This window comes from Onychomys torridus, chromosome 2 (assembly GCF_903995425.1).
Source record: "Onychomys torridus chromosome 2, mOncTor1.1, whole genome shotgun sequence".
Lineage (NCBI taxonomy): Eukaryota > Metazoa > Chordata > Mammalia > Rodentia > Cricetidae > Onychomys > Onychomys torridus.
The window spans coordinates 2241551-2263983 of record NC_050444.1 but is presented as its reverse complement, the minus strand read 5'-3'; the positions used below and the strand labels follow the sequence as shown (position 1 = coordinate 2263983).

General features: G+C 37.5%; 1 protein-coding gene across 3 annotated transcripts in view; it reads left to right on the top strand.

Moving 5' to 3' along the window:
- The window catches only part of Rb1cc1 (RB1 inducible coiled-coil 1), a 74806-nt gene that overhangs the window by 15409 nt on the left and 36964 nt on the right, over nt 1–22433 (top strand). For all 3 annotated transcript variants that reach the window (XM_036177535.1, XM_036177534.1, XM_036177533.1), the window contains exons 2-8: nt 5120–5222; nt 7036–7156; nt 10478–10604; nt 10749–10919; nt 15004–15206; nt 16929–17355; nt 21694–21864. In XM_036177535.1, the coding sequence (XP_036033428.1) occupies nt 7086–7156; nt 10478–10604; nt 10749–10919; nt 15004–15206; nt 16929–17355; nt 21694–21864 (1170 nt within the window). In that variant the 5' untranslated portion in view covers nt 5120–5222; nt 7036–7085. The remainder of the gene's footprint in view (nt 1–5119; nt 5223–7035; nt 7157–10477; nt 10605–10748; nt 10920–15003; nt 15207–16928; nt 17356–21693; nt 21865–22433) is intronic.

Sequence of the window (22433 nt, the reverse complement as noted above, 5' to 3'; positions counted from 1 at the left end):
ATGTATACAGAAGAGGGTGCTGGATCTCATTACAGATGGTTGTGAGCCACCATGTGGTTGCTGGGAATTGAACTCAAGACCTCTGGAAGAACAGTCGGTGCTCTTAACCTCTGAGCCATCTCTCCAGCCCGTTATTTAGTTTTTGCAATCATTTTTTTTTTAATGATTGAACTGTGCCAATGAAAGCCATTATAATGTTGGTTTCTTTGTCCTTATTAGTTTTCCTTGCCCTATGGTGCATTTAGATGTTCTAAGCATATGTGATTGCTACATTTTCTGCTTTAGACTTTTAGATTCAGCCCCATTTAATACCCTTTAGAAACCATGTGAACGTTCAGTGAGTTTTCTAGAGTTAGAAAAGGCACTGAAGACTGCCTTTCCTCTGGAGACTTACTACACTTATGTGGAATAGCTCACAAACTAAGAGAACACTATATGTAATTACAACTTTTACTATAGCAAAGGATGCAAATTAAAATTAGGCTGATACTTACAGAGCTGTGGCCCAGCAGTCAGAAGTCTGTCTGTACACTTTTCTGAATTACTCAGAAACTATAACTTTCCCTTCTCTTCTTTCTGCTTTTTCTTTTTTTTTAAGCATGCTTTCCCCCTAGCATTTTGGCACCAACTCTTCTAAAGCTTGCTACCTTGTTCTATGGTTACTTGTCTGCCCTGTGACTTACCTCCACACTCACATAGTTTAAATGGTATGGCCCTTTTCCTGCATCTTTCCAGGCAGCCTCTGAGATTTACTTGCTGCCCTGGGATTTTTTTTTTTTTTAAAACTTTTCAAAACAGGGAAGGTAAGCAGAGATTAAAATCTGGAAAGGATTGAGACTGAGAGTCTCTGGCTGGCTGTTGTCTTCATCCTATAGTATCTTCTGGTGTCACAAAGATTTCCTATATCCCTCCCAGCCCGCAGTCAGGACAAATCTCTCTTGCCTGAAGTCCTTCAGCCACTTCTAAAATAATCATTCAGAGGCTTAATATTATTTACAAACTGTATGGCATACAGCAGGCTTCTTGCTAGTTATCTCTTACAGCCTAACTCAACCCATAACTATTAATCTATGTATTGCCATGTGTTTTGTGGCTTTACCTGTGTCCCATTACCTTACAAACTTGGATGACAATTTGGCATCTCCCTCACCTCAGCCTTTCTTCTTCCTGTCTCTCTCTTGGATTTCCTACTTGGTTATAACCTGACTCACCATAGGCTGTAGTTAGAGTATTCCTGTCTGGCCCAGTCAGGACAAATCTGTCTTACCTGCCAGTCCCACAGTTGCTCAGACCCAACCAAGTAAACACACAGAAGCTTATATTGCTTATAAACTCTATGGCTGTGGCAGGCTTCTTGTTATCTACTTTTTCTATCTTAAATTAACCCATTTCTGTTAGTCTATACTTTGCCACATGGCTTGTGGCTTACCAGTGTCTTTACATGTTGCTTTTCATGGCGGCGGCTGGCGGTGTCTCTCCCCAGCCTTCTACTTCCCAGAATTCTCTTCTCTCTTGTCCTGCCTATACTTCCTGCCTGGCCACTGGCCAATCAGAACTTTATTTACACAGAGCGATATCCACAGCAATAGGCCAGAGCACAGCTTCTTTATTTACCAATCATAGCAACACATATTAACAGCCTACAGAAGGACATCCAACAGCACAGTCTTCAGTTCCTTTAGAAATATTGGTTACATGAAGCCTATTCAGTGTGAAATTGCAGGAGCCTGAAGATGATTTGATAGATGTCGAGATCAGAGATGAGACCTTTTCAGATAAGATTGCTTCTTCACAGCAGTAGGTACTGTGGGTGCATAAGGCTTTTTTTGCTGCCTTGCTTTTGTTGACACTGTGAGAAATACATACCCTGGAAAGGATTATATACCCTGTTGATACTAACATTTCCAGAGTAATCTTCCCCCATCACTGTGTGGTTGAATTAGGACCTTGGGCAAATACCCTACTACTGAGCTACATTTCCAGCCCTGCCCTTTTATTTCCTTATGTATTATGTGTCTGTCCTCCCCCCCCCACAAAAAAATACGTTTGTTTTGGGGCTTTTCTTGTTATTGTTTTTGGGGGGGTTTGTTGTTATTTTTTTATTTTTTTGAGACAGCATTTCTCTGTAGCTTTGGAGCCTGACCTGGACTCGCTCTGTAGACCAGGCTGGCCTCGAACTCAGAGATCCACCTGCCTCTGCCTCCTGAGTGCTGGGATTACAGGCGTGTGCCACCACCGCCTGGCCCTGTTTTTGTTTTTTTTTTTTTGATAACATTAGATATTGATCATAGGACCTTACAGTGCTGGGATTGCAAGTGCATGAGTGCCAAATTTCCCATTCCTGGCTGCTAATTTTTGATTGAAATTATGTAGCAAACTCACTTCAGTTCAGTCCTTAAGATTTTTATTTGCTGCATTTCTAACTCCAAGCAGGCCAGCTAACTTCTGAATCTTTTTTCATTTTTTTTTTCATTTGCAAATAGAAACAACAATAATACTGTCTTACATGTGATAGATGAGACAGTGTATATAAAGCTATTTACATAGAGGCAGTATATATAAAGCTATTTAGCATAGTGATTGTAACAGTCTTGGTGAGAGCAATGATTGCTAACTTTATGTACCACATTCTTGGATGTGTGGAGAATGAAAAGCATTTGTGGCCAAAAACATGCACTGACAGTTTTTAGACTATACATATGGGTGGGGCCTTATTATGTGACTTGGTTTCTCTCTTGTTCTTGGGCAGGACTTTGTCAGCTGCAATATATGGGCACTCATTAACCTATGATACTAACTCCTTAGTTTTCTTACCATAAAATAGCAATATGATCTTTAGAGTTAATTTTTTTCCTGAAGATCAAATGAAAGTATTTATGGAAACACATGGAAAACTGGACATGGTAAAGACTGCCTATAATCCCAGTATTGGAAATTCAAGACAGGGGAATAAAGGAAGAGTTTGAGGGCAGTCTGGGCTGTATCCTGAGAACCTGTTTCAAAACAAACAAACAAACAAACAAACATGAAAGCATATAGACTAGCTCTTTAGGATGTGGTAATACTTAAAAAATGGTAGCTGCTGCTGTAACTGATTGTAATAAGGTTTACGTAGCAGGAGAGTCTGGATTCACTTAGTGTTTACAGCAAGGATCCTTTCTCTTTTGTCTTTGGTCCTGTGTGCCCCAGGCTGCCCTGTAATTTGCAGTTCTACTCTGTGTCCTGAGTGTTTGTTGATTGAGTTCTACACTGCTACAGCCTTGTAGACCGGTATCTTTGAATGCAGATGGTGAAAGATAGTTTATTAGAGATGAAGAAATCAGAGACAGATTGAGACTCTTGTTGTAAACAAAGAGAATCTGATTTACTACAGTAAATAGGCGTAGGTAATCTATAAATATTTAAGTGTTAGAAGTAATGGATAGATGTGCTAATGTTTGTGCCTGTTAGAAGCGCTAGATAGCATGTGATATACTAGGTAAATGCAGATTTCAATAAGCAAAGAGAAGTGAATAACTAAAAGAAAAGCGAATTAAGAGTTGGGTTTTACAAAACCAGATTGAAGATATAGTATGAAATAAATTGGATATGTTGAGTTTCAGAAGGATTTTATAGACAATTCAAACTTGGGCTAGGTTTAAGAGTTGGTAGTCAGCAATATTAGTATCTACAGCCATAGGAGAAGGCCATATTCTGTTCTACACTGGAAGGAAGCTTGATATTTCAACATATACATTGGAGACCTACATTATTATCTGCCTTATGCTGTGCTCTTACATTAATTTTTTTCTTTCCTAGTCTCATAACATCCATCTCATGCGGTTGTACTGTATTAGTTATCTCTTGCTGAGTAAAAAAATTACTATAAACAAGTTTATTTGAAGCAGCATAAATATATTATTTTATCTAGAACTTGTATCTTGTAGGATGATCAGCTGGGAAAAGATCTGTTCAAAGTCATGTAGTGTCATTGAGAATTGTCAGACTGAGGTTCCTGGCTTCCTGCTGTCCATTAGCCAGGGGCCCTGTGTGTGTGTGGAGTGGGGGAGGGTGCCTACGCGTGCAGAGCTCTCTGTGTGGCGTTTACTTAGCAAAGTTGATAAAGGAAGTAAACTGTAAGATGGAAGGTTTAATTTTAATAACCATAGACTGTCCTGTTACCTTTTGCTATATTTTATTGACTAGAACCATAGGTTTTGCTTACATCTTGAGGCAGTGGAGGGGTGGGTGTTGATTAATGAAAACCAGGATGTGGGGATGCCAGAGATAACTGATGCTTTTTTTCATGGAGGTTGTCTGCTATTAGGTATTCTTTAAAATTTTTACTCTTGTTTTGTGTGTGTATGGATGGATATGAGTATGTGCAAGCCATACTTTATGTGTGGGAGGTCAAAGGATAATTTGAGGGAGCTGGTTCTCTCCACCATTTACCATCAGGCTTGGCAACAAGTGGCTTTATGTAACTCTGGAGCCATCTAGCCCACCTGAGGTACTGAAATGGTTAAATAATATGTCTAAGTATCTTAAAGTAAGGAGGGTACATAAAGAGATGGGTCTTCCATAAGGAGTGAGTATTACTCCTGCAGAGTTGTTTCCCAGCACCCATTTTGAGTGGCTCACTGCTGCCATGCCTGCAATTACAGCTCCAGTGGGATTCAGTGCCTTTGGCATGTGAACCAAGTGCACAAACCCACCTAAAATAATTAAAATCTTTAAAAACAAAAACAAAAACAAAATTTTTATGGGATATTCCCAAGTCTAACCTCCCTGTCTCTACAGCCTGGGCACTTCCTTGTCATTGTTACTTTGACTCTTCTTTAGTGCATCTCAGCATGATCTTGAATAATTTCTGATCCTCCTGCTGTTACCATGCCTGTCTGATCATTATATTTAATGTGTGAAATATGGCTGCAGGAATACCAGTTGTGGAAATTCATTTGGTGACTTTTGTCTTTAGTGGAGCATTATGGGTCTGCATCATAGTTGTGGATTCAGTGAATATGCAGGTAAGAAAAGATACCAAGGTACCAGATTTTAAAGGAAAAAAGAACACTTAACCATATGTTATTTTGACATTGAATTATTTCTCTATAATGACTCTGAAATTTGTTTTTTCCAGTTCTTTGAGATTCACCAATAGTGCCACTCAGTTGCCAATATCAAGCAAACACATATATGTAATCTTTTAAGAAAAGCAGTAATACTCTTCACAGTACCTGGCGGTAAGTTATGTGCACACCTTCAGAACTGCAGTTTTGATTCACTGACACCAGAGGTTTAAAAGTTTGATTTGCCTTTGTCACCTGGAAATTTTATTTGATGACTCCCAGGAGAGAACGTGAACACACCCAGGCTGAGCAGCTCATTTCATCACTTTCATTTGTCTGTAGGACCTCTACCTCCTCCTTGTTCAAAGTACATAAACAAAAATCCAAAAGTATCAAGGTCCAGGCTTGATATTTTATTGATTATGAGACCTTCATAAATGAGTTTTTAAATTGAACAAGTTAATGGCAGAATAGTTTTAAATATTCTCATTTCAAGATCCATCGAGTTTATAGTTAATGGTAGAGGGTGATCTTTTGTTTTCAAGGATGTGTTTGTTTTTCTCTATATATTCTGTGTTATAAGTGTTTGTTTGCATGTATGTCTGTGCCTGATGCCTTAAAGAGTAAGAAGAGAGCATCGGATCTTCTGGAACTAGAATTACATACAGTTGTGAACTACCATGTGAGTGCTAGGAATTGAACCCAAGTCCTATAAGAGCAGCAAATGCTCCCTTAAGCCATCTATCTATCTGTCCAGCTCCCGGCTGCTGGCTTTTAGGGGTGGAAAAGGGGTTGAGCAATGGTTCTTGTGGAGTAGTCTGGCTCATAATGGAGATAGAACACAGGGGAAGCAGCAACCAAGTGGAAGGAATTAGGAGAGGGGTGATTTCTTTTAACCTGAAAGTAATGGCTGCTATCTGTCTGTCTCTGGGTATGTGTGCAGACAGTGTATGGTGTATATGTATGGTCCCATATCCGGTCATGGAGGCCAGAGGAGAATGTCAGTTGTCCTGCTCTATTACTCTTCTACCTTGAGACAAGATCTGTCCCTAAACCTGGAGCTAGATTGGTGGCCTACAAGCCCCAGTGAGCTTCCTGTCTCTTTCACAGTGCTTGGATTATCAGCTTGCTCATGGCCTTCCCTGCTCTTATAAAGTGCTTGGGATCTGAACTCAGATCCTTTTGCTTAAGCAGCAAGTGTTTTTACCTGATGAGCCATCTTCCCAGCCTAGTAATGGCTACTTGTAGTTTTATTTATACCCTGAAATAGGAAGAAGGAGGACCAGTGTCTTTGAGGGTTAAGTTTTTATGTTTTGAGATCAGAATCAATGCTTCCTAGGCTGGCCTGGAACTTAATTAATGTGTAGCCCAGGCTGGCTTTGAACTCAAAGCCATCTTCCTGCCTTAGCTTCCTGATTGCTGGAATTACAAGTATATAAACCTTCTTCCTAAACACACACACACACACACACACACACACACACACACACACGCTGGAATTACACGTATATAAACCTTCTTCCTACACACACACACACACACACACGCTGGAATTACAAGTATATAAACCTTCCTACACACACACACACACACACACACACACACACACACACACACCTTTGATGTTGTTTTAATCTTCAAGGATTAAACCTAGAACCTTTTGTATACCAATCAATTATTCTATTCAACTATACCTCCAGGTTCCTAATTTTTTTATTCTGAATATAGAAAGCAAGAAAAATTATACATATTGTTTTTCTAGTGATGGGCTTTTTTCTTCCTGTAAACAAGTCAACTGTCTGATGTAGAACTGTTACGTTTTTCATTAGTCATTTTTTTAAAAAAATGAGTTGACGTCATTCTTCAATTCATTTATCTTAAAATCAACCTACATTTTATTTTTTTGTTGTATAGTAGGACTGTTCCATCTTGGTGATAAAGATATTTAAAATTATTCTTGAATTACTCCCTTTGTTTTTCCATTTAGGAACTTCATCGGAGTGTGAGGTACAGCTCACAGATTCCAGAAAGATCATCATGAAGTTATATGTGTTTCTGGTTAACACTGGGACCACTTTGACATTTGACACTGAGCTAACTGTGCAAACGTGAGTTGTATTTCACTTATCCTCTGGTTTTCCACCTTGAGTTTATGTAAAAAATTATCTTATTTTAAGAAAACACCCTACTCTGGTGGAGGATGGCACAGTCAGTAAGAACACCTGCCTTGCAAACACAATCTGAGTTTAATGTTCAGAGCTCACATAGGAATAACAGTTGTCACAGTGTGTGGTTATAATCACAGTTTAGGAAGATCCCTGGACTCACTGGCTAGACAGTCTAGCCTTAATTTGGTGAAATTCAAGACAATGAGAGATGCTGTCTCCAAGGAGATAAATCATCTTCCTGAGGATAACATAAAGTTGCAACTTCTTGTGCATGTCATATGTACCCACACACATGTGCCTACACAGATAAACATTTTTTAAAAAAGTATTTCTAAATCAACTTGGAGCTAGAGAGTTGGCTTAGTGATTAAGAGCTATTGTTGCTCTTGAAGAGAACACAGTTTCAGTCTCAGCTGAACTGAACTGAAACGTGGCAGCTCACAGCTATCTATATCTCCAGTTCTAGGGGTTCCAGTAGCCTCTTCTGACCTCTTCAGCACATGTGTAATGTACAGTACACATAAAAATAATCTATACCATCTGAGCATGTCAGATGTCCCAGCAGTCACTGTGGAGGTCAGTGGGTATCTGAGTCCATGTCAGCCAGGGATACACAATAAGACCTTATCTTTAATGAGACCTTGTCTTTACAAACAAACAAACAAACAAAAAACTGGCCCTATAACAAACTCAAGTTTCTTTTTCCTACTTATTATACATAATTATTATCATTCTGAAATGCTACACTCAAATTCCTTAAATTGTGCTTTGTGACTTTTGCATGACTATATTTGTCATAATAAACAAAAAGGGTACTTCCAAACTAAAAGTTCATTAAAGCAATGTGCATCACTTTGCAATTTTCAGTAATTTCTTTGTTTTAAAACTTAAGCTGCATTTTATTTGGGTGTGTGTATTTATGGGTACCAAAGGTGCATGTGTGGAAACCAGAGGACAATTTGTGCAAATTTTGGTTCTCTTTACCATTTAGGTTCTGGGGATTGAATTCAGGTCATCAGGCTTGAGAGTAAATGCCTTTACTTACCTACTGAGCCATCTTCTCCATTTGATACTTTTATTCTGTGTGAATAAAGTCAGTGGGTTTTTTTGGCCTATTAATGAGATTATAAAATAAATGGAACATTCAGATTAGTGCAGCTCATTTCTGATCATTTTCTGCTTTGACCAAGATGTCAAATATTTAGCCGAATATTTTCCTAAGCTTATAAAATGCAAAAGATAGTTCTCAGGGCAAGAAAAAATTAATTTGAGGTCTCATAGCAAGAAGAAACAAGTAGTACACACCATTTTCAAGGCTACTTACTTTATAGTAATGATAGCATTAGAAAATATTGTCATATTACCAATAGCTTGAATAATATTTATTTTGAAAACAGCAGGGACAGGACTAGAGAGATGGCTCAGCACTTAAGAGCACTGTTGCTCTTTTGCAGAGGGGCTAGGTTATGTTCGAAGAACTGACATGGTCACTCACAACCACCTGAAACTCTAGTTCCAGTGTATCTGGTGCCTTCTTCTGGCCTCTGGGGGCACAAGACACACATGTGGTGCACAGACATATATGTGGGAAAAGTACTTATACACAAACTAAAAAGGTTTTTGTTGTTGTTTGTTTGTTTTAATGGCACTAAGGTTGGAGGAGGGCCTCACATAGTTCTACCTCTCCCTGAGGATCCATAGTCAGTTAGTGAGTATTGGAGGCAGGGTGATATTTTCTTTAGTAGTGGGTCCACTGGTAAGTTGCTTATACTCCTGTGCATAACCCTTTACCCATGCTCTCAAAGTAAACCTAATTAAACTTTAAATAAAAAGTCAGCATGACCGTAGAAGAAAGACTGTAAGTAGCTGGAAAGAGGAAGGAGACTAATGAGAATGTAAGGGAGGTAAGAGGGAGAAAGGGAATATGAAAATGTATAAAAGTGTCATAATGAAACAAATTATATATAATTCATACGTGCTAATACAAAGCTTTTGGAGAGCTAGCTTAGTGGGTGAAGGAAGTTTATGCTGTGCAAGCATGAGGACCTGAGTTTGGATTCCCAGTGTCCATGAAAAAACCTGATGTTTCAGTGTGTGCCTGTAACCCAGCCCTATGGGGGGAAAGGGACAGCATAGAGAGATAAATGAATCCCCAGGGCATGCTGTCTACTCAGTCTAGCCAAAACAGTGAACTTTAGGTTCAGTGGGAGATCCCATCTTCAAATATTTGGTGGGAAGCAATGGAGGACAACACCCAGCATCAACCTCTCATGTCCACATACAGGCACACGGAACATACCAAAACATACACCAAATACACATATGCAGGTGCCACTAAGCAGTTATTTTTATTTTTATTTTGTTTCTTACATGGTGTATGCTTGTATACATGTTCATTTGTATACATGTGTATGTACACATATGTATGGAAGCTAAATATAGATGTTTGATATCTTGCTTTGTCACCCTCTACCCATTTCCCTTGAAATGGGGGCTTTCATTAAACCTGGAGCTTTCTGATTGGCTAGCCAGTGCATCTCAGGGATCTGCCTATCTCCTCCCTAGTGTTGAAGTTACAGACATGGACACTTCCTGCTTTTATATATGAGTCCTAGGAATTCAAACTTAGTTCCTTTTGCTTTACAGTGGGCACGGCACTTTACCCACAGAGATATCTCTTTTGCCCTAATTTATGTTTTAAATACATTCATTTTCATTGATTCAGTTTTGCTTCTAAAGGGGTGACTTTTCTCATTATATAAGGCTGGTCTTAAACTTACTCTTCCTTCTGGGAGTGCCGATTACAACATGTTGCTATGGATTATTATGAATTTTTTTAAAGGAAGGAGTTTTCACATGGCTTAGACTCAATATACTTTCTATAATGTATTGTGAAAATCTTAACACAAATTCTGGGTTATGAGGCATTCTACCAAACTAGATGCCATGTGTATGTCTGTTTATACCTTTCACCATTATGCAAAAAACCCAGAAAAGTAATTGTATGTACTGCCTGTATTTTTAGATGTCACACTTTTAGATATGACAGAATAGGCATTTAATTCACTGACAGCCAGTTGACTGTGGTATCTAATTTAAAAAATAGGAAACTATTACTACTGGATTTTTTTTTTTTTTTTGAAGAAAAATGTTAGAATGAAATTTAGTAACATTGTGTGTGTGTGTGTGTGTTATTTTATGAAGTGCTGCTTTTATAAAAGCACTAGGCATATGTAAATAACTGAATTTTGTTTTTCTAAGTGTGGCTGACCTTAAGCATGCCATTCAAAGCAAATACAAGATTGCTATTCAGCACCAGGTGCTAGTGGTCAATGGAGGAGAATGCATGGCTGCAGATCGAAGAGTGTGTACCTACAGTGCTGGAACGGTAGGTGTCAAGGAGTTCTAAATTGCATATTCTGCCTGCTCATCAGATGGGGAAGCAGGGACTCTTTTCTTGTATCAAGAGCAGTGTGCAAGTTCATCATTTATACATTTTTATTTTTATCATTTCTGCATTTTTTTGATACAGGACACAAATCCAATTTTTCTTTTTAATAAAGAAATGATCTTATGTGACCGTGCACCTGCTATTCCTAAAACTACCTTTTCAACAGAAAATGACATGGAAATAAAAGTTGAGGAGTCTCTTATGATGCCTGCAGTTTTTCATACTGTTGCTTCCAGGACACAACTTGCAGTGGTAAGATCTAAACACTCTTAACTAATAGCTTCTAAAAGCATTCAAGTCTAGCTAGCAGAGAAGTCAAAATTACTTAGGTAACATGAAAAATACCCACTTTTTTCTCTTACATTTTTTTGATCTATTTTAGTGTGTGTGTGTGTGTGTGTGTGTGTGTGTGCGCGTGTATGTGTGTGTGTGTGTGTGTGTGTGTGTGTGTGTGTGTGTGCTCGCACATACATGTGAATGAAGAGAACATAGAGATCAGAGACTATCTGGTGGCAGTAGGATCTTTTTCCACAATATAGCTCCTGGGATTGACTCAGCTGCTTGGCAGTGAGTGTCTTTCTGATAGTTGTTTCACAGGCCTCTTCTTAAAGACATGGTCTTTTTAGAACCTCCTCTTCTACCAAAGTGCAGGGTTGAGGGTTGGGGCTAAAGTTGGGTGGAACAATGTTTAAGAGCATGCATTGCTCTTCCAAACAACTTGACTTTGGATCTCAGAACTCATGTCAGGTGGTGCACAACGGCCTGAAGCCCAGCTCTAGGGGATCTGATGCCTCTAACTTCCACAGGAACCGCCACTTATCTGCCACTTATCTGGCATGTACTCACATTCACAATTGAAATTAATAAAAACAAATATTTAATAATTATTTATTCATATTTTATTGTTAATATACCTAGTTGTAAAATTTTAGTCCTCTGCGTTACTAGATAGTGTGAGAAGGACATCTTAAATATGACTTGGCCAGCATCTCCCCAAAATGGGGATAGTCAGGTAATTAGTTGATTAGGTACCCATGTTAGAACACACACTTGAGTAAAACAGTTCCTTTTCCTTCCTCATTTCTAGTTCTCGGAAAAGGAACTGCAATCCTTTCCCATCCATATAGCTTTTACCGATTGATACTTTCAATCCCCATCCATATATTGTTGCTAGTTATTTGATTTTCCTGTTAGAGTATTCCTTTTTGTTTTAGATAGGGTCTCTCTGACCTCTCTGTAACTCTTGCTGTCCTCAAACTGTCAATCCTCCTGTCTTAGCTTTCTCAGTCTTTGAATTACAAGCATGTGCTATGCCTTGTTTTCTCTCTCTCTTTTTTTAAATAAATTCTTTCTTTTTTCTTTTTTTTTTTTTTAAAGATTTATTTATTTATTATGTATACAGCATGAATGACTGCAGGCCAGAAGAGGGCACCAGATCTCACTACAGATGATTGTGAGCCAATTGAACTCAGGACCTCTGGAAGAGCAGTTGGTGCTCTTAACTCTGAGCCGTCTCTCCAGCCCCCCTTGTTTTCTCTTGTAGTTTACTTTTACTTAACTGTAGTGCCATTGACTAAGCGGTCAAGAAGCTGCTGTGTCTTACTTTCAGATACGAAAAACGTATCTTAGAACATGTGAAACAATACAACTTTTATTGTATTTTTAGAAGGTAAACATTTAGTAAAGTTTCAGTGTTGGTTAGTAAAACTTCGGACTGGACAGAAGGTTCTTGTGGCAGGGAAACATGAGAAGAATTCACACGTTATAGCCAAAGTGGCAAACTGGAAGCAGAAGGAGTGAGTGCCGATGAAGCTGCTGTTCAGCCTAATAGTGAGCAGTAGGCTTTTATTTGATCTCCTTGGAGTGGGCTAACCTTTTGATATTTGTCTATTCATTATTCATGGACTTTAAAAGATGCTTTTCTTCTTGTGCACAAGCATAGTGGTTTGGGATTGGCTGGTAATAAGAGGTGACTTCACCCAGGATTATTGAGTCCTCTCTGTTGCTGTTATCATCATCATGATAAAAGACTTGGTAAGGCTTGAATCAGGCTGAGGGCAGGCCCACTTGATGGTGGCATCATCTTCTTGCATAAACCCCTTGGTCTCTTAAGAAAGTGTAATATTAAATATTTAATATATTTTTAACTTAGAGGGAAAGGTGATAAAATATAAATCAACAAAAGCATGGGAAAGGTATTACATAAGGAAAAGATGGCAGGATTACACTCAGGCATTAAGAATAATGCTGTGTATGAGAAGAGATGATTCTTTATTGTAAATGAAAAAATACTAAAAATTTTAGCAGTTGAAATGAGAATGAGGAACATTGGTATTGAGATTCAAGTGAATCAAAACGCCAGTCATTTCTATTCTTATTTTATAGGCTGTTTGAAAATTACTTGGTTCTTTAGGGCCTTGTATGCTTTTAAGTAAAGGAGGAAATTTTCAGTTGCTTTTAAAGTTTTTTGAAAGAAAATTTTAGACACCTTAGTCGCTTAAATAACTTACCTTTGTTAAAGGAAATTGGTCAGCTGTTTTCTTACTTATAGAACTGAGATAAATTTCTCTACCCTGTGCCTGTAGTTATTTTCTGAATATTCTTATTTTGTGCTTATGTATTTCCTGGTTTCTAATTTTCATTTGTGTGTGTGTGTGTGTGTGTGTGTGTGTGTGTGTGTGTGTGTATACACACATGCATATATATGTATATAAATACACACACACACACACACAGAGCTAAGGGTGAACAAATGTCATAGGTGATGCCTGAGCCTGTTGATCCACTGACACTTTTTGCATTTTGCACAATAATAAAACTAGGTTCGCATCTAGGTCCTGTGAGCTTCCAATCATGGATTATTGGCCAGATTTATAATACCAGGCATGCATGTGTTTACTCCTGTGGAACAGAACTCAGAAAGTGGTTGATTATCCCAATAACATTATGCACCTATGGGCATATCTTCAACATTCTTACCCAGTCATCATTGCAGTTCAAGGAGTTTGCAGCTGCGTAAGAATGTGGATACCTGCTCCCCATCCCCACACACAAGTTTCTTAAATAGCAGCTTCCAGTACTATGAAAGCTAGCCAACAGAGAAGAAGGTTCCTGATCAGTACCAGCTTCTCTTCCTTTCCTGTGATGAATGTGTGTGAATGTTTGTATTGCCTTCAGCGTAGGATCCTAGGGTCCCACCACAAATTCTAATGGACAACTAAGAGCAGTGGTAACCTGTATTGTTTTTCTTGGGGGAAGAGATCCTGTGGCACACTACTCCTAACATCTTAATGTACATATTCTATGCATTGCTGTGTTTGTTTATAGTATTGACTGTTTGCTTGCTCCCTTTCTGTCACCTCCCCCTGACAAGCATGGTGTGTGTCTGTCTAATTATCTATGTTTCCTTCATACTTCTGCCACCTAATTGTATTACAGGTTTGCACCACCCTGCTGGCTCAGCGTAAAAACTGATTTCTTTTTTGTTAGCTTTTTGTGAGACTTTAGACTTGTGGCCCTCTCTTCTCTTTCCTCTAGACTGTTGCTAAGAAGTTATATTTTACATTTTCTATTCTTCTCCATTTTATTCTTTTCCAGGCTTTGGAATTTTTCATTACTTCCTAATTTATATCAGTATTTTCTTTGTACCTTCATAAGTAACCTGAACTTAGAAAGTCTTCACTTGTCTCCTTTTTCTTTTTAAGTAGCTAAGACAGAGTGATGTTATATTTTCGGCAGGTCCAGAATCTTCTGTGGCAGGAAACTTCTCTTACTCAGAAATCTCCTGCAGCTTTTTATCACTTTGCACTTGATTCTTTGTAACTGAATTCCAGTCATCCGTTCTTAAAAATCATTTGACTCTCAGTTGGTAAGAACACTTGTTGGATAAGCATGAAGACTTGAGTTCCCAACACCTATTTAAAAATCTGGGAACAGTAATTGAGGGTCAGTAGACAGAGTGTCATTGAGCTTGCTGGCTACCAGCCCAGATCCAGGCTCAGACTTGAATAGAATGGAAGTGATAGATACTCAATCTCCTCTTACTCTTGCTCATACTCTTGCACATGTGCCACATACATATATACTGCAGCATGTATATGCACATACAAACACATGCACACACACACAAAAGTAATAATAATAATTTTATATTTTGAGGACTCTGACCTTAGAATTTCAAGATGTGTTTATATTATATAGAATTTGATAATGCTTTTTCAATCTTTTATGTTTGGTACAAATATTTGTGAAAATGTGTGTGTGTATGTATACATATATATGCAAACATGTATATACAGACCATTGCTTTCTTATATTCTTTTCCATTTTCAAACAGGAAATGTATGAAGTTGCCAAGAAGCTTTGCTCTTTCTGTGAAGGTCTTGTTCATGATGAACATCTTCAGCACCAAGGCTGGGCTGCAATCATGGCCAATCTAGAGGACTGTTCAAATTCATACCAAAAGCTTCTTTTCAAGTTTGAAAGTATTTATTCAGATTATCTGCAATCCATAGAAGACATCAAGTTAAAACTTACTCAGTATGTTTATCATTAAGTGGATTTTTAAAATGCCTTTGAAGTTTGTCAGTTTTTTTAGTTACTGGATGTTTGTTCCTTGGAGACCATATGTTTATTGAAATATGATTAATTTTAGAGTCTTTTGAAACATTTATTATTGTTATTATTTTGTAAGTAAAGGCATGTGTGTTCCATGGTGCTTACGTAGAAGTCAGAGGACAACTTTAGATTTGAGCCTGTCTTTCCAGTGTGGGATTCAGGCCTTTCTTGTTACCCACTCAGCCATCTCATTGGCCAATTTTTAGAGTCATGCTTTAGTTAAGTTGTGGTTTTTGGTTTGGTGCTTTATTTGTTTGTTTGTTTGTTTTTGGAGACAGGGTCTCTCTATGTATCCCTGTCTGTTCTTGAATTCACTGTGTAGACCAGGCTTACTTTGAACTCACAGAGATCCATCTGCCTCTGTCTCTCAGTTGCTGGGATTAAAGGCATGCACCACCATGCCCAGCTCTAAATTATGGTTTTTTATGTATTTTTAAAAAAATACATATTTTGACTCCCACATGCTTTGTTTTTTCTTGAGTGACTTTCTTGAGTAATTTATAAAACTAAAAAATCTTTTCCTGTATTTTTACCAATAGAGAAAATGTAAAATGGAGGAGGAAAAAAAAAAAGACCAGATCCCTCATCTCATGTAAATAAAAAGGCATCAGACATTGGTTATTTTAAAAGTATTGCCATCCTAGTATAAGTTCTTTATATATTAGGCATGTTTAGAAGGAAAGGAAATCTATAATTAATATACACATGAGCGTTAATTTAACCTTAGAATAACTACTGCGTGCTCATATATGTACTTTTCAGATTTTGTATTCTGGTTTTTAGTTTTCTTCTTCTTTTTTTTTTTCTTTGAATTTACAGTAGAGGTGACAGCATATTCTCTTATTTTCCTTCCCTTCCTTAATCTTTGCATTTTTTTAAAGTGATGCTAGGGACTCAGTCCAAGTTCCTTGTTGTGTTAGACAGGCATTTTTACTCTAAGTTGCATCCCAGCCACATGACTCCTTCTTTACCCAATTTTTCTCAGTTTATGGACAAGTTTTGGCCTTCATAGACATTGAAAGAAATATTGATAGGAAAGAGAATGACTAATCAGTATTAAAAGGATCATTCTTAATTATTTATTTCAATAACCTTTTCTGGGTACCTATTTTGGAGAGAGTCCCACTAACCACATCAGTTTACTTTAAGGACCTGAATCTTTTTATGTACAATATAGTTTAATGAGATCTTAAAGATTTCATATTTTTCCCCATATCCTTTAGGAGCTTATCTCTCTTATTTTCCTGATATGGTGAATATAAGAGTTACCCTAAGGCTAAATTATGAATTTTATCCCTGCTTTCAAGACATTAAATATATTTGATTGCATTAAAGGGACTTCTCTGGTCCAGCTTCATTTCATTTCATTTTATTTTTTAATAAAAAGGTTTTATGTGAAAAGCGTTTGATTAAAAAGTCAATGTCTACTTGTTTAGTATAATCTAGGTAGCTTTGCTATAAATTGAAATTTCAGTGTTAATGGTCACCTCTCTACTAAACTGTACATTTAGCTGGATAATAAAAGAGCTATTATGTGTATAATACATGGAGCAGTCGTGAGGCTGGTTCTTTGAAGTACACTGTGATTTTATTGGATGATACTAGAGCACACTTGCTTTACTGACTCATGTTTTGTATATTAAGTTTAGGAACTGCGGTCTCAGTAATGGCCAAGATTCCACTGTTGGAGTGCCTAACCAGACATAGCTACAGGCAATGTTTGGGAAGACTGGATTCTTTAGATGAACATGAAGGCTCAGAGAAAGCTGAGATGAAAAGATCCTCTGAACTGGTGCTCTCTCCTGATATGCCTAGAACAACTAACACATCTTTGTTAACCTCATTTCACAAGTCAGTGGAGCATGTAGTTCCAGATCCCACCAATGCTGAACGTGGCAAAGAACTTAGGGAATCTTGTCAAAGTACTGTCCAGCAAGAAGAAGCTTCAGTAGATGATAAAGACAGTGATCTACCTTTTTTTAATGTTTCCTTGTTAGACTGGATAAATGTTCAAGATAGACCCAATGATGTGGAATCTTTGGTCAGGAAGTGCTTTGATTCTATGAGCAGGGTAAGTAATGTGTGTGTGTGTGTCTGGTGGACTGTTATAGTTGAAACAGAATACCTTGGATTGGAACTTGGAGATTGGATCAAATTACTTGTAACTATGCTTTTGAATTGGTTATAAATTATTTCAAAATATAAATTTTTAGTGCAATGAGAAGGATTACATAGCTTTTGAGTGGTTCAAGAAAAAATCACTACCAACTAAAGTATAGTGTTGAACATTTCCTTCATCTAGAAAGTTGTCTTTTACCACTTAGCACCTCCCTACAAAACATTTGCATCAAAAAGGAAATTATTATTTTACTAACACAAAGTACTACAGTTTTGAAGATTTCAGTTACCCAAATACAAACGCTGGAATAGTTGGGCTTTGCTTAAAGGGGCACTTAGTTGAAAAACAGATTGGGTCCTTGATTGATCAGTTCTTTAAAAAAACCAGATAATCTAGTCTATGATTCCTGGAATAGGACTGCCTACCTTAAGTTATAAGTAAAGTGAATCCTCTAAGATCTTGGTTTCCAGCCAGGCAGTGGTGGTGCATGCCTCTAATCCCAGCACTTGGGAGGCAGAGCCAGGCGGATCTCTATGAGTTCGAGGCCAGCTTGGGCTACCAAGTGAGTTCCAGGAAAGGCACAAAGCTACACAGAGGAACCCTGTCTTGAAAAACCAAAAAAAAAAAAAAAAAAAAAAAAGATCTTGGTTTCCTAATATGTTCATCATCTGTGTCCTTGATAATGTCCAATAGGTAGGTATTTCATTCAGTTAAGCATTTGCCCCAGCAAAAATTATTGTCAAAGACGAATGAAAGCTAGATTGTTTCTGCTTAAATTTTAAACTAGTATTTAGTAGCTCACATTTCCATTTGACTGGATGATCAACTATATAACAGTGATAACAATAACCAACATCATTTTTCATAATTAGAACTTGTTGTGGAATAATCTTTTTTGTACATTGTGAAGATGTGTTTTTGCCAAGGTGCCTTCTTATTGGTCTAATAAAGAGCCGAGTGGCCAATACCTAGGCAGGAAGAGGTATAGCTAGGATTTCCAGGAAGAGAGAGAGGTGAGGAGATGAATCTAGGTGTAGATGCCAGAAGAGACAGAGAAGCAGCAGGGCATGCAGGAGGAGAGGTAGAAGCCATGTGGCAGCACATAGATGAATAAAAATGGGTTAATTTAAGTTATAAGAGCTAGTTAGAAACAAACCTAAGCTAAGGCCAAACTTTCATAATTATTATTATAAGTCTTTGTCATTATTCGGTTGCTGCTACAAGAACTGTATTAGAAGTCACAATAATTTTACATAAAACCTGATGCTTGCTAGGGAAGCACTGTACCACTGTGTTGTATCCCCTGCATTGTTTTGAGACAGAGTCTCATTAACTTCCCTAGGCTGACTTATAACTCACTGTGTAGTCCAATTTAGACATTTTACAATCCTCCTGCATTAACCTTTTCAGTAGCTGGGAATACAGGCCTTGCTACCAGATCCACCATGAGACATTTTGGTCTTTGTGTCTCATTTAGTGAGTACTATTTATCTCATAGCAGTAGTTTTGTTTTCCAGCAATATAATAAATAAAAGGTGCCTAGAGGAGATGCTTTTTGTTTCTGTTTAAAGTCCTTAGTTTCATAGTTTAATCCCATTTCTATTGTTATTCATAATGTATATTTCCAACTGTGAAATTCAGATACCTACCTCTGGAAATTAGTTGGGACATAAGTTTTTTAGATTTAATGTTTGAAGTCTCTCTAATTCCAGCCCTGACACTTGTGAATGTAAGTGTCAGTGTCTCATATTTTTCTTTCTTTTTTGTTTTTTGAGACAGGGCTTTTCTGTGTAACAGTCCTCGCTGTCCTGGAACTTGCTTTGTAGACCAGGCTGGCTTTGAACTCAGAGACCACCTGCCTCTGCCTCCCAAGTGCTGGAATTAAAGGCATGCACCACCACTGCCCGACAATGTTTATAAGTTTCTTAGCAATTTGAATCCCTAGTTTTACATTTGTATACACTGATAGATGATAATTTTGGTAGTTATTTTGTTTGCAACCCAACTTTAATTTATGCATAATACTTAATTGTTGATTCATTTTTTGTAGACTTATATTTTATAAATGAAGAGAATTTATGTTTCTGATTAATAAATGGGTTAACATGTAAACTTAGCTCAGTTTAAACTTCCCAGAGTTTATTGACCCTTAGTGTTTCTAGTATTTCTTTCAAGCAACTTATTTTACTTTATTGTTTATCTATCTATCTGTCTATCTATCTATCTATCTATCTATCTACCTACCTACCTACCTACCTACCTACCTACCTATCTATCTATTTAGTAAGACAGGGTCTCATTATATAGCCCTGGCTGGCCTTGAAATTCTTCTACCTATCTAGTGCTGATAGTAAAGGTGTGCATTGATACATGCAGCTATTTATTGAATATTTTGCTTGTTGTGTAGAGGGTAGTTTGTTTAAAGGTTATATAGCTAGAAATAGAGATTAGAAATTTGGTTTTACAACTTCTCTAAGGCAACTGTTGTATGTTGCCATGTATATGTCAAAGAGAGTTCATGAGTAAAAATCAATATAGCACTAGATGGAAAACTGAACAAATAATTATTAATATGATTAATATTAATGAAAGCTATCTAGAAATTATGGCTTTTATCATCTGGGAAGATGGAATAAAATATTCCACAAATTATTAAATAAGTAAAATTTTATTATAATAAAGTTCTTTTAAATTATGTTAAAGTAACTCAAGCTATCCATTATTTTACTCTTTCTGACTATTGTTTACATTACTTGAATTGTCTTCCTGTTTCACCTTCTCTCTAGCCCCATTTAAAGGGCCTAGTCAGATACCTCATTTATAGATCAGTGGGACAGTTGCAAAGACATCATTGGTCAATGAGATGGCTTAGTGGGTAAAGGATAACTTGAGTATGGTATCTGCATCCCAGATGGTGTAGGGAGGGAATTGGTTGTCCTTTGACTTCCACATGTATGTCATGGCTTTTGAGAGCTCACATAAATGCCCACACATGTACATTTGCTTGCGTGTACACACACACACACACACACACACAGTTGAAAGAATAACTTGGTTGATATCTTAATGTTGATAATAGCAGGCATTGAGAATCACTGTCTAAGGCTTGAAAAACTGCTGCTTTTCCTCCTTTAAAAGTTGAGCTTAGGATCTGGCAATATGACTCAGTGAGTAAAAGCCTGAAAACCTCATTTCAGTCCCCAGGACTCACATGGTGACAAGAGAGAACTAATTGTTAGAAATCGTGTTCTGACTCCATGTGGAGGCTATGGTGTGTCTTTTTGTTTATATGTAGAGCACTTGCTTACCAAGGCCCCAGGTTCAGTCTGCAGCACTGCAATACAGTAATGATGAAGTAATAAAATATTCTTTCAAGGTATTGGCAGTGGCTCTCACCTATAATCCCAACACTGAAAATTTGAAATTAGCTTATGCAATGTAATTTGAGTCCCTGAGTGAAACCCTACCTGAAAATGGATGGATGGATGGATGGATGGGTGGATGGATGGATGGATGGATGGATGGATGGATGGAAGGAATTGTAGTAATTAGAGTCTGAGAAGAAGTCTGTCAAGGAACCAGCAGAGTCTGAAGAGATTGGCAAAGGTGGTCTGCTATGCCAAAGTGCCAAGAGCCTTTAATGAAGCAAGGTTATTTGATATTTGTGACTTGACAGTGTTTACTAAAAAATAGTAACACATTGTGAAATTAAAGCCAGATAACAGGCAAGATTAAAGATTAAGAAAGCATATTGATCTACCCATTTCCTTGCAGTAGAGATTAAGTTTAAGTTTTCTTGCCTTTTTAAAGATAGGGTCTTGCAGAGTTGCTGTGTGAGCCTGAACTTTTAGTCTTCTGCTTTGCTTGCTAAGCTGTGAATTAAGCATATGCCAACATGCCTGGCTGTGGAAGATGCCTGGAGAGAAGTTGAATTGATAAGAATTACTACCCAAGAATGGGTTTGTCATTAGCTCTACTTTATATGACTTTGATGACCTTGAAAAATAACATTTTCTTGGGATATTGAGAATTAATTAAATTATAGCATTGGTTCAGATTCGTGTTTCTTGGAATTATGCACTTGATTTCGTATTGTAGTTTGTTTAGCACCAGTTGTTTAGGATGAGATGAGTCCTATTAAACTTCCTTTGGAAGTATAAGTTGATTCCTATGTGTTGTTTTTCTGTGTCATTTTCTATCACTTTATCTGACCCTATATCCAATTAGTGTGGAATACAGTTGAAACTATTTCTAGGAGATTTTATTCATATATGTTTCCTTTTCATTTAGCTTGACCCAAAGATTATTCAACCATTTATCTTAGAATGCCATCAAACTATTGCCAAACTTGATAATCAGAATATGAAAGCCATTAAAGGGCTTGAAGATAGGCTGTATGCCCTGGACCAGATGATTGCTAGCTGTGGCCGGCTGGTAAATGAACAGAAAGAGCTCGCTCAGGTATTGTATTTGGCTATTTTTTTTTTTTTTTTTATTTTAACTGTAGTGTCTATTTAGTGTGCACATTTATTCACTTTTCCCTTCACAGTTGGTAATGCATTATTTTATATATATATATGTACTAGTTAAGTTTGCCTGTCACTATGACTATAGAGCTAACAAAAAAGTTAAGGGAAAAAAGGTTTATTAGGTTTGGTTTCAGAAGGGTACAGTCTGCAATGATAGTAAAGTCAGGGCACCAGGAGCAGATTTAGAAGGAGCAGCTTCAGTAGTAACAGAGATACAACTTACCTCTTGTCAGGTTAAGAAGAATAGGATCCAGAAACAAAGAATGGAATAGGCAGGGCTGGGCTAGAGATCTAAAGGTCCATACCCCAGTGATCCATTTTTCAGCCAAGTCTTATATCCCAGGGGTTTTATATCTTCTCAGAACAATACCAAGGGAGGGCTATCACTGGAAAAGTGAGCTTGTGAGGGAAGTTCAGATTTATAACAATATACCACATAATAGAGGAGGGAAAAGCTATATTCTGTTGTTATTCCCATTTGAGACAGGGTCTCACTGTTAC